Raw genomic sequence first — 12,864 nt, 5'->3', positions numbered from 1 at the left:
TATTGACGTCAACGTCAAACTTACGTCAATGTCAAAAAATGGATATTTCGGTGTTTTGCAGTGTTTTGTATTTTCCTTTTAAATTCCAATAAAGTTATTTACTAATTATTATTAATTAAACCTTAGCTAGTTAATAATATAAGTTTTTCAAGATGGATTCAGCGATAATGGTGGAAACATTGCCTATATTCGGCACTTGTAGTTTATGTCTTGTGGAAGGCGTTGTGAAGAGTATGCTAATTAAACAAATCACGGCAAATAAGACAGAATCCTATACCGATATGTTGCTTAAATGCTTTTCTATTGATGTAAGTAACCGTTTGATCATATTCCGTTCAGATAGCGGTTTCCTATATTTTGTACAGTTCCGTAATCTCCAGAGAAAAACGAACCACTTCGTTGTCTCTCTGCCTGTCGTGTCTTTCAAGGAAGAAAGGAATCAAAACCTATACAGTACTTTCTGTTGACCTAGAATCATGAAAGGCAGGGAGCAATGTCTCATAACACAAGGGAAAAATTTGAAAACTGAATTTATGGTTACATTAGAAAAAAAAATAAGTGTTATTTTTTCTTGTACTTATGGAAACCTACGGAATCCTTCGTGCGTGCGCTTGATTCGCATTTGACCAGTTTTTTTACATGAAAAAAGTATCATCAATCATCATCCATAGGTTTTATAATTTCCTCGAGAAATTCTTAACTGACCATAATAATTATTGAATGACAAAGCAATTTCCTTACTCAAAGTGCGATTATTATTATATTTTACTAGCTGATGCCCGCGACTTCGTTCGCGTGGATGTAGGTTTTTAAAATTCCAGTGGGAACTCTTGGATTTTCCGGGATAAAAAGTAGCCTATGTGCTAATCCAGGGTATAATCTATCTCCATTCTAAATTTCAGCCCAATCCGTCCAGTAGTTTTTGCGTGAAGGAGTAACAAACATACACACAAACACACACACACACATACAAACTTTCTCCTTTATTATTAGTGTGAAATCAAGATGGTTAGATCTTAGAACTTTATAATATTGTAATTCAATCTGTATCTGTTTGGACAGGCTAATCTTTGGAATGGCTGAATCTATTTTGAGGGGACTTTCACAGACAAGTAGAGGATTAACCAAAGAGTAACATAGGCTACTTTTTTAACCAAATTTCAAAATGGAGGAGTTGTGTTTTTCTACCTATGCACTGATATCCGAGATTTCTGAACCAATTTACATTTTTTTTTTAATGGGTAGGGGAACTTTCGACATTGTTCCATAAAAAAGTTGGATTCCAACTCCTCAATCCTGATGCTGCAGGGAATCACGCGGGCGAAGCTGCAGGCATCATCTAGTATTTAATATTTGTGCTGTATAATGTTTTACTTTTATGATGCTGTACAATAAAGCATATTTCAATTTCCATGAAGCCTCGATAGCTCAACGGTTGAGGAGCGGACTGAATTCCGAAAGGTCGGCGGTTCAAACCCCACCCGCTGCACTATTGTGGTACCCACTCCTGGCACAAGCTTTACGCTTTATAGGAGGGAAAAGGGGAATCATTTTTTTTAAAGAATATTAGCCATGCTAAATTATACATAATATAATAAAATTGTAGAAAAGTGGTGTCTGTACAATGGAAATATATAAAAAAAAAAGTAGCAGGGGTTGTTATTATATCGATGCCGAACCCGAAATTGTAATTAATTTTTTTTTGTGTTTGTCTGTTTGTCTGTGTGTTTGTGCACGCTAATATCAGAAACCGCTTATTCGATTTAGATACGGTTTTCACTAATATATTGTAGTAAGCTTCACTTAACATTTAGTGTTTATTTCATGTCAATCGGTTCATAAATAAAAAAGTTATATCAATTTAAAAATCACGGCGAACATTTTTAACGTACAGAGTACGTACTACACGCCTCGCGCCTGAGCGTCCGTGGCTATATAAAGCGCGCTGAGAGCCGCGCCTCTGCCATCAGGAATGCTGCCCGAAAAGTCACTATTCCACGCGAACAAAGTCACGGGCACAGCTAGTCATGACTAATATTCTTTAAAAAAAAAATGATTCTCAGGATGTATTATTGCAGATGTCTGCGTTTGACTTGGATGACACAAAGAGGCTGATATGCGACACCTGCATACATCAGCTGGAGAGCTGCCTAGAGTTCAAACAGCAGGTGGAAGTGTCATTGAAGACTTTGAAGGAAACTGTCAAACTCAGACGTAAGTTTTTTTTGATATTTCTAGGCAATCAAACTATAAATATACCAACATATTGATATATTCTTCTATAAGTATGGGAGTTTTGTATCTGAAATCAGGAAATATGTCTAACTAGCTGATGCCCGCGACTTCGTTCACGTGGATGTAGGTTTTTTAAAATTCCCGTGGGAACTCTTTGATTTTCCGGGATGAAAAGTAGCCTATGTGCTAATCCAGGGTATAATCTATCTCCATTCTAAATTTCAGCCCAATCCGTCCAGTAGTTTTTGTGTGAAGGAGTAACAAACATACACACACACACACACACACACACACACATACACACACACACACACACACACACACACACACACACACACACACACACACATACAAACTTTCTCCTTTATAATATTAGTGTGATAGTGTGATTCGTTTCCTGATTGCAGCTGCAAACCTTACCTATAACTTGTATGCAAGCCTAAATTTAAAAAAATAATAATAAGTATATGATGTATCTACCCGATCAAGAAATGTGCTAGTAAGTTATGAATCCTGTTAATTGTGAGAACTTTACTGGCTTACTGTATTTATCTAGACTAAGGTTAAAATTATGTAATACTAACTGATTGCCGCGACTTCGTCCGCGTGGATTTACGTTTTTCTAAATCCCGCGGGAACTCTTTGATTTTCCGGGATAAAAAGTAGCCTTTGTGTCCTGGGTATAATCTATCTCCATTCCAAATTTCATCCATATCCGTTTAGCCGTTTGTGCGTGACTGAGTAACGAACATCCAAACATCCACACTTTCACATTTATAATATTACTAGCTGATGCCCGCGACTTCGTCCGCGTGGATTTACTTTTACAAAATCCCGCGGGGACCAATTGATTTTCCGGAATAAAAAGTAGTCTATGTGTTAATCCAGGGTATAATCTATCTCCATTCCAAATTTCATCCATATCCGTTTAGCCGTTTGTGCGTGACTGAGTAACGAACATCCAAACATCCACACTTTCACATTTATAATATTACTAGCTGATGCCCGCGACTTCGTCCGCGTGGATTTACTTTTACAAAATCCCGCGGGGACCAATTGATTTTCCGGAATAAAAAGTAGTCTATGTGTTAATCCAGGGTATAATCTATCTCCATTCCAAATTTCATCCAAATCTGTTCAGCCATTTTTGCGTGATTGAGTAACAAACATACACACTTTCACATTTATAATATTAGTAGGATTAGGATTAGGATGTATAGCTGTTTGTTTTCCGAATTAAAATAAAACTGCAATCAGTCATTGTTATTGACTCTAATCAGATTTTTATGAGTGCTTCAAGAGTTGGGAGGGCCTCTGGGAAGCTCTGTAATAGCTGTTATGCGTAGACATCCGCTAAGAAAGGATTTTTGAAAATTCAAACCTTAGGGTTTAATGTTAGGGTAAAATGATGAGGAAGGCTGAGGACCGGATGTGGTCGCGCTCCTTAGGGAAGGCCTATGTCCAACAGTAGACGTCCACAGGCTGATGATGATGATGAAGGGGGGATGGGGGCGGGGGGGGGGGGGGGGGGGGTAGAACTTTGGTGTGGTCCATGTGGATGACGTAACGGGCATATTTTTTTTTTGTTTTTTTAATAAAGAATATTAGCCATGTTAAATGACTAATATTCCCCTTTCCTCTCCAACTAATCGTCAGGCTTGTGCTAGGAGTAGGTACGACAATAGCGCAACGGGCGGGGTTTGAACCGTCGACCTTTCGGTTTTCAGTCCACTCCTTTACCGGTTGAGCTATTGGGGCTCTATGCTAGTTTATGACAAGGGTAATGATCTTGTTAACTTTATTTCAGAAGCAGAACAGCAAATATGCATTAAAGTGGAAGTAGATTCAGAAACGAAAGCTAATGGTGAGTTATTCTGGCTGTCTTGTTATTGTTTGTGATCACATAAGGTAATAGAAACGGCAACTACTTTGTTTAGGTTTTCGTACCTCAAATGGAAAAACGGGACCCTTATAAGATCACTTTGTTGTTTGTCTGTCTGTCTGTCTGTCCGTCCGTCAGTCCGTCCGTCGTGTCTGTCCAGAAACTTATAGGGTACTTCCTGTTGACCTAAAATCATGAAATTGGGCAGGTAGGTAGGTCTTATAGCACAGGTACAGGAATAAATCTGAAAACCGCGAATTTGTGGTTACATCATTAAAATAATTAAAATGTGTTTCAATTTTCAAAGTAAGATAACTATACCAAGTGGGGTATAATATGAAAGGGGTTAACCTGTACATTCTAAGACAGATTTTTATTTATTTTTATGTATAATAGTTTTTGATGTATTGTGCAAAATGTCGGAAAAAATACACGAGTACGGAACCCTCAGTGCGCGAGTCTGACTCGCACTTGGCCGGTTTATTTTTTGTGATGCCAATTGTAAGCTACATGTCATCACACCATGATTTTGACAATTTTGGCGCCGTGGTGAATGCTTTATAAATGAGAGGTCCTGGCGGGGGCAATTTAGGAATTTATAATCTCATACTTGTCTCTGATGTATCTATTATTATATTATTTCTACTGTAAATTGAACAGTTGACAAGAGCAACCGCCGAGTTTCTTGCTGGTTGTTCTCAGTAGGAACGGCATTCCGAACCAATGGTTTACCACCACACTCACAAAAATACTTTAGTATTTTGACGATTCAAAAGCACTTGTAAAAATGTACTTGAATAAAAAGCTATTCTATTCTATTCTAGTCCGGCGGGAGACTTTGGCCGTGGTTAGTTACCACCGTACCAGCAAAGCCGTGCCGCCAAGCAATTAAGCGTTCAGAACGCCAAATTAATTGCAGTCAAGGGCGAACTTTTAATGGAATTTAAGAAATAATTTTCAGTTCAAAACATTGAAAAGTAACTTTATCAATAAACCACACGTGGAATTTGTTATTAATATCATGTTTGTTGCAGATACAAAAACCACGAAACGTCGTTTAAGAGATGTGAAGAAAGAATTAGCGTCCGCCATCGGCCTGTCTAATGACAACTACATTGACAATGATTCAGGTAAGAGAAAACAATAATCCATGCTTCCACACTATTCATACTTAATATTATAAATACGAAAGTGAATCTGTCAGTCTGCTAGCTTTTCACGGCCCAACAGTTTAACCAAATTTGATGGGTGCAGAGTTAGTTTACATACAGAAGATGGACATAGACTATTAGACTAGACTCTGTATATTACACTTCACACTAATATTATAAAGGCGAAAGTTTGTATGTGTCTGTGTGTGTGTGTGTGTATGTTTGTTACTCCTTCACGCGAAAACTACTGGCAGGATTTGGCTGAAATTTAGAATGAAGATAGATAATATCCTGGATTAGCACGTAGGCTACTTTTTATCCCGGAAAATCAAAGAGTTCCCACGGGATTTCGAAAAACCTTAATCCACGCGGACGAAGTCGCGGGCATCGACTAGTGTCTCATAAGAAAGCTCAGTCCCGGAAAATCAAAAAGTTTTCACTGGATTTTTAAAACCTAAATCGAAGCAGACAGAGTCGCGGACATCTTCTAGTACTTAATAAGTGATACTATAAGTTCAAAAGTTCATGTTCTTTTATCACTTCTGTACATATTCCGAATTCAGTGGTATATAAATAAATATATGCTGCTTAAATTAAAGTTTGCTTTTTTCAGATAATGAAAGATTGGTGTTTTCAAATGTCAAGCAAGAATCTCTGGATGACAGCGATTTCGATGATCACACAAGTATGTATAAAATGTTTATCTGTTGTTCTATTTTTATTTAAAACGCTCTTACACTTCAGTTATATAACTTTATAATAACGCTATATAACATAAATCAAACGCTTGCCCTCTCTCAAAACTTACATTTTATCAATGTGAATAATCATTTTTATTGTTATATATGTTTATTAATTTATTTAATTGTGATATATCCTTATGATATTAAAATGTTACATGACAAAATGATAGTAAACAGTAGCATCTGTGTATCATATTTATATTTGGGCCTTCCAATTAGCAGTTATATTAAACACAATAGCATTTTCTGTTAACCAGATATTTTTTCTTGTCTTGCTTTTTAATGCAATCTGTCAGATGTTGTACTTTCCTCTCCCATTCATATAATAATCTTAATTTTTGTTTTAAGACTCCTTTTTTTTAGTTATAAAAAGATAAATAATATTGTGACTTGGTTTTCTTTAGAAAACAACTGGGGATTATTCTTGCTATATTTTATAACTGTCTAAATACGTAGAATAATTTTAAACGCCTCAATTTTCTTTCTAGTTCTCAACGACTTGATTATTAAGAAAGAAGTGGACGAATACCGGCCTCGTACAAGACAGAAAGCAAGAAAAAAGACGTTATCCACAAAGAAGAAGAAAATTTCATACTCCACAAAGAGACAAGTCGATTTGAACGACACGAAAAAAATGCTCCAGTCCGGCTTATTCCCGTTCAAAATCAACAAAAACCAAATTTACTGTTGCGCGGTATGCCCCGAAAAATCCCCCGTTTTGGACGACATAAAATCACACATAATGGAACATAACATTTCAAACATATCCCTAGCGTTCAAAAAAATGCTTTCCTCGAACCTACAAATATTTTACAAATCATCACAGAAGTTAGGCTGCAAAATTTGCTCAAACGAAATTTCCGATTACGACAATCTGAAGCGTCATATAAACTCTTGCGTAAATTCAAGTTCTCGATGGAACAACCTGCCTTTTAAATTGGAAAAAGATCAACTGGATTGTCCAATTTGCAAAAAAACTTTTCTAAACTTCGTCAGTTTGAACACGCATATGAATATCCACTATCCCAATCATATTTGTGACAGTTGTGGCAAGGCGTTCGCTTCGAAAGCAAGATTACGTGGTCATATAAGAACGCATGAAATAGGTGATTTTCCATGTAAATATTGCGATGCGGTATTCGACAGAGTCACTAAAAGAGAAAATCATGTGTCTAAAGAGCATAAGTCTGGTATTAGGTACGCTTGCAAACGTTGTAATATCTCCCTAACCTCATTTTATGCACGACAAAAACATTTAGCGGAAGTCCATAATGAGGAATTGAAAAGATACAAATGCAAAGCTTGCCCGCAAAGTTATATAACACCAGGACACTTGTCGAGTCATGTTAGACGCGACCATTTGAATGAAAGGAACCATAAGTGTAATAAATGTGATTTGGCCTTTTATACCCGGAATTCGTTGAAAATGCACATGATCAAACATGATGGTGAACGCATACATGCGTGTAACATATGTAACAAATCGTATCAGAGGAAGAAAACTTTACGCGAACATATGAGGATACATAATAATGATAAAAGGTTTGTATGTCCGGTTTGTGGGCGCGCTTTCACTCAAAAGTGTACTTTGAAAGGACATTTGAAGGTACATGAGCGAAAAGTTGATTTGGATGACAGAATTCCTCAGCCGTTGCATTCGATTTAGTCTTTAAAAAAATAGTTCCTTGGATATAACATGTTATACAACTTTAGTTACATAACCTTATGTTTCCACTAGCTTCGAAAATAAAGAAAGATCATGTTATAAAACAATTTTGTAAAACTAAAGTTAACTGTCTCTTGAGACACAGTTAACTTTAAAATATGTGTTATATTAACTGTCTCTTAAGACACATTTAACTGTAGTTTTAAAGTCTGTTTAGTAATCATTGTTAAATAACTAGTGGAAACTCACGTTAAAAAGTACAGATTATTATATAACATTGTTATATAACTCACTACTAAAATTATAATATAAAAACAATGGGGCATTTCGATGACAGTTAAAAAATTAAATATGAAATAGCGTTTATATCAACTACATGTTTACATGAAATTTTATTCATTCAAATTAATTTATGACATCGGCATCACATTATTTAAAGAAATAGACAAATGTATTTTTTTATTTACGTTCATAGATTTAGTTTATTGAACAAATTGTTCAAATAATGCAGAAAAAAAATTAAATTTTATATACATCTCAAAAATAGGAACAATTTTAATTTTATTTGTTTTTAAAGTATTAATATTATTAAAGTAAAGGGTAGGTTAGTTGTTTCTGTTATTTTTCAAAGTATTTTTTTGAAGGAAACAAGGTATGAAATAAGAAGTTGGTTTATTTAAAAAAAAAATTTTTTCATTGTGTTATAAATAGGTTGTATTACTTGTTTCAGTAATATCAACTTGTATAAAATCTTTTGGGGCCTGCACAAACGAGGGAGTATTGTCCGCGGAGGACAAATCCCCTGTACTGTTTGTCAATTTTTGTCCTCTGAAGACAATAGTCAGTCGTCTGCGTGGGCCTTTAAAAGGGGTTTTAAATTATGTGCAATAAAAAAGCTATTATTGAATTTTACAGAAAATAAACGTTTTAAACTAGTTCTTCTTTCATTTTTTATATAATTAAAATGCCTCCTACGAATTACTGATTGTTTGTTGGTTTGTTCTTCAACCACGATGCAATGGAGCAATGGATTGACGGGGTTTTTTGCATTGATTTGTGCATCGCATGCCATGTCATTTTTCTACGATCCAAAGAAAACGAATAAATAATTATGTATCTAGACAACGTCCATCTTGACAGCTTGACATTTGTCAATTGACATAATATTAAGAACCTAACGGTTATCTAACCTTCTTTTCTACAAAAAAAAAACTAGAAAAGAGCTGATAACTCTTAAACGGCTGAACCAATTTTTTTGGATTATAGCTAAGAACACTCTCGATCAAGCCACCTTTCAAACAAAAAAAAGTAAATTAAAATCGGTTCATTCGTTTAGGCGCTACGATGCCACAGACAGATACACAGATACACACGTCAAACTTATAACACCCCTCTTTTTGGGTCGGGGGTTAAAAAGTACTCTGGTGTTAGCCGATGCTTTTTGTATGTTATTTAACGCAAGCATCTGGCGGCACCGAATATTTTAGCACCATAGGCACTTCGGTAACTCTACAAAACAATTTTGTAGTGTTACCTACTTACTTATTACAGCTATGAACGTAACCGGATAAAAATAAGTTTTATAGTAGGTAAATAAAACAATATTTTCAATAAGTTAAAGACATACTTTACTAAACAAATGTTACGTCAATATTATATCTTTTTAATTTTGTTCTCTTTCTTGGACGTTGGTACTTTGGCGCCATCTTGTTTGTCGGCGTTCCCGCGCCTCATCAGCAGCTCCTGTGGGATGGGCACCTGCCCGCGGAAGTCGACGCCCGGCCCGGGACGCAGCTTCATCCGATGCTCGGCCAATCGATATATCGATTCGGACGGCATGAATCGAATGCAACCGTTGTAGAAGTGTAAATCCCTAGAAAACATAAAAACCGGTCAGGCGCGAATCAGACACGCAGTTCCGTACCATTGTACAGTCCGCCAAGGCTCTTATGGCGCGTGGCCAAAATCGGAACTAAAGCGTAAGTGCACTTATTGATATTTCGAGCTGTGACGGCATCAAGCGACAACAGCGCCCTCACCCAAGTGCCAAAAAAGCCTTGTCGAACTATACAAAATCATGTAGTTTCTTAATTTTTTAGTTTACATGACGGTCCTTTTGATTTTTTTACTATTTTTTGTTAAAGCGGCAATAGATATACACATCCTGTGATAATTTCAACTCTACAATTACGGTTCAAGAGATACAGCCCGCTGACAAACAGACGGATGGACAGTGGAGGCTTAATAATAGGATCTCGTTGGCACCCTTCTGATATGAAACTCTAAAAAGGTCTAACTAGACAGACATACGGTCCTAGAAATCATGTATATATACTTTATGCATAATATGTAAACATAATAATCGTGACATCGTAATAATTAGAACCGTCTATCATGTTCATTTTCGGCGCTGAAAATGAACATGATAGCGACATCTGCTGGGTATTGCGTGAACCTCGTCATAAACGGTATTTCATACCACAGATTTATACCAAGCCTTATTGTGACACAGTTGTTTTAAAGTACCCCGCTAGATGGCGCTGTATTAAAAATTAATATGAAAACGATTTTTTTTTTCATTTTTATTATTTGTTGTTAAATAATAGCGGCAACAGAAATACACATTCTGTGAAAAGTTCCACTCTCTACATATATATACTCACGAGATATAGCCCGCTGACAGACAGACGGACGGACGGACAACGGAGGCTTATATACCAACAGTCCTGTTGGCACCATAATATGTAATTGCGGCGCTTCTTCTACTTGAGATCTTTTGACTTTAATGTTCAAGTATTTAGAGGCCATGTATGGCATAGCTTTCAAAAATAACAGTGTTTTCTTTCTTTCAACGGAACAGATACTATTCTGGCAGTCTCGGGTCGCTCCCTTACCGCACGATGGCTGTCTAGATGGCTTAGTCGAACCTCTAGTAGGTAATAAATTATCCTTACTCCGTAGTAAGGATAATTATTACTAACTAGAGGATGCCCGCGACTTCGTCCGCGTGGATTTAGATTTTTATAGATCCCATAGGAACTGTTTGATTTTCCGGGGTAAAAAGTTGCCTATTCCGATTACAGGGACGCAAGCCACTTCGGTACCTTTCATACAAATCGGTTAAGTGGATGGCTCTTTAGGAATCCCGCGGGAACTCTTTGATTTTCCGGGATAAAAGTAGCCTATGTCCGTCCCCGGGATATAAGCTAACCCTGTACCAAATTTCGTCAGAATCAGTTAATTTGTTGGACCGTGAAAAGGTAGCAGACAGACAGACAGACACACTTTCGCATCTATACTAATAAATAAAATTGGAGTGTCTGTCTGTAATTTCGAAATAACTACCACATATTAAGGTCATATAGTTATTTAAACGATACCATAACTGAATCACACGTTTTTAAAATTTTTGTCTGTCTGTCTGTCTGTCTGTTTGAAAAGGCTAATCTTCGGAACGGCTGAACCCATTTTAACGGGATTTTCACATACTTGAAGTAGAGGATTGACCAGGGTGTAACATAGGCTACTTTTTTAACCGACTTTCAAGAAGGGAGTTGTGTTTTTCTACCTATGTACACCGAAATCTCCGAGATTTCTGAACCGATTTGCGTCATTTCTTTTTTAATCGACAGAGAAACTTTGCGATATTGTTTCATAAAGTATATTGTATTTTAGATGATTTAGATAATTTAGCTTAGTTTAACTTAACTTTACTTTAATTTAATTTCCATCTTATTATATTCTTTTAAAATTTATAACTTAGGTATTTTTTCATATTCCTTAGGTTAGCAATTATATTATATTTTATATTTTACTGTACGACTTATGTTTATGTTAATGTATGCTGTGACTGCCCGTAAGTGGAGTTGCATAAGAGCCCTAGAATTTAAGGAACAACATGTATTTAATCTAAATGTGTAACTCTGTGGGCGGTACATAAATAAATAAATAAATAAATAAAAAATTTGGATTCCTACTTCTCAATCCTGATGCTGCAGGGGATCTGACCAATCCACGCGGGCGAAGCTGCGGGCATCAGCTAGTTTATAATATTATTAGTATGGATTTTGGCCACGCGCCAAAAGGGCCTTGTCGGACTGTAGTAGGTATATACGTTTACGGGCTTTGTACCTATTGCAAGGGAATTGGCAGGGCGCGATCACCCGTCGCTCTATATGCTTCTTGTACTGCCGCCAGCGGCAGCGCAGCAACTCGTTGGTGTCCAGGGAATAGTGCTTCGTGTAGATGTAGTCGAATAGACCCTTCTCGAACGCGGGCAGCGTCCGGTAGTTGCGCCCGATTTCCCTTGCTATTTCTGAAGGTAGAAACAATTTTTTTTAGGGTTCCGTACCTCAAAAGGAACCCTTATAGGATCACTTCGTTGTCTGTCTGTCTGTCCGTCCGTCATGTCTGTCAAGAAAACCAAGAAAACCTATAGGGTTATTTTAGAACCATAGACACTTCGGTAACAGCTCTACAAAATATAACTTTGTGGTGGTACCTACTTATTAGAGCTATTAACGAAACCGGATAAAAATAAGTTTTATAGTAGGTAAATAAAACTATCTCTATCTTATATAGGTCTATCGTTGACCTAGAATCACGAAATTTGATAGGTAGGTGGATCATACAGCACAAGTAATAGAATAAATCCGAAAACAGAGAATTTGTGGTTCATCCAAAAACAGATGGTACTAGGTACCCATCTAATGGAATATTTAAATAGCTATAGATATCTTGTATTACCTTCAGTAACACGAACGTCGGGTTTACTTCGCTTAATGTTTTCACATTCTGCATAAATATTTAAATTTTTTCCTTCCAAAGCCTTGCTCATTTCGATAGATTCAAATAAAACTCAAAAATAATTATTTACAAAATATAATTAGTTACCAGTTACTTACAGAATATAATTTTTACCAAAGAGCAAAGAGTATGTACAAAATATAATTTTTACCAAAGAGCGGAGTTATAATATACTCTCTCTTGGCGCGCGTGGCCAAAGCAATCGAAAATTTTACTTTTATTTTAATTTTTCTATTTAGTATGTTTAACCTAAATTAATGTATTTGCATGGCAGCTTGGCGTGATACAGCTGAATCACTTTGTTGTCAGTCTGTCTGTCTCACCGTCTGTCCATCCGTCCGTCTGTCATGTCTGTCAAGAAAACCTATAGGGTACCTACTT

At 36.4% G+C, this 12,864-nt stretch overlaps 2 protein-coding genes across 2 annotated transcripts; one reads left to right on the top strand and one right to left on the bottom strand.

Moving 5' to 3' along the window:
* Positions 1 to 39: 39 nt before the first annotated feature.
* On the top strand, positions 40 to 8,612 carry LOC123878550 (zinc finger protein 569-like). The gene is made up of 6 exons (XM_045925817.1): positions 40 to 308; positions 2,079 to 2,214; positions 4,043 to 4,099; positions 5,152 to 5,247; positions 5,882 to 5,953; positions 6,500 to 8,612. Exons 1-6 carry the CDS (start codon positions 153 to 155, stop codon positions 7,675 to 7,677), a joined length of 1,695 nt encoding a protein of 564 aa, XP_045781773.1. The 5' UTR covers positions 40 to 152; the 3' UTR covers positions 7,678 to 8,612.
* Positions 8,613 to 9,330: 718 nt separating this feature from the next.
* Positions 9,331 to 12,582, bottom strand: LOC123878560. Its single transcript, XM_045925836.1, has 3 exons — positions 12,424 to 12,582; positions 11,809 to 11,992; positions 9,331 to 9,550 (listed from the first exon to the last, which is right to left on the bottom strand). The coding sequence occupies exons 1-3, from the start codon at positions 12,512 to 12,514 to the stop codon at positions 9,331 to 9,333; spliced, it is 495 nt and encodes a 164-aa protein (XP_045781792.1). The 5' UTR covers positions 12,515 to 12,582.
* Positions 12,583 to 12,864: the final 282 nt, after the last annotated feature.

The sequence above is a fragment of the Maniola jurtina genome, chromosome 26, assembly GCF_905333055.1.
Source record: "Maniola jurtina chromosome 26, ilManJurt1.1, whole genome shotgun sequence".
NCBI classification, from domain to species: Eukaryota; Metazoa; Arthropoda; class Insecta; order Lepidoptera; family Nymphalidae; genus Maniola; species Maniola jurtina.
This window is presented reverse-complemented; position numbering and strand designations above follow the sequence as displayed.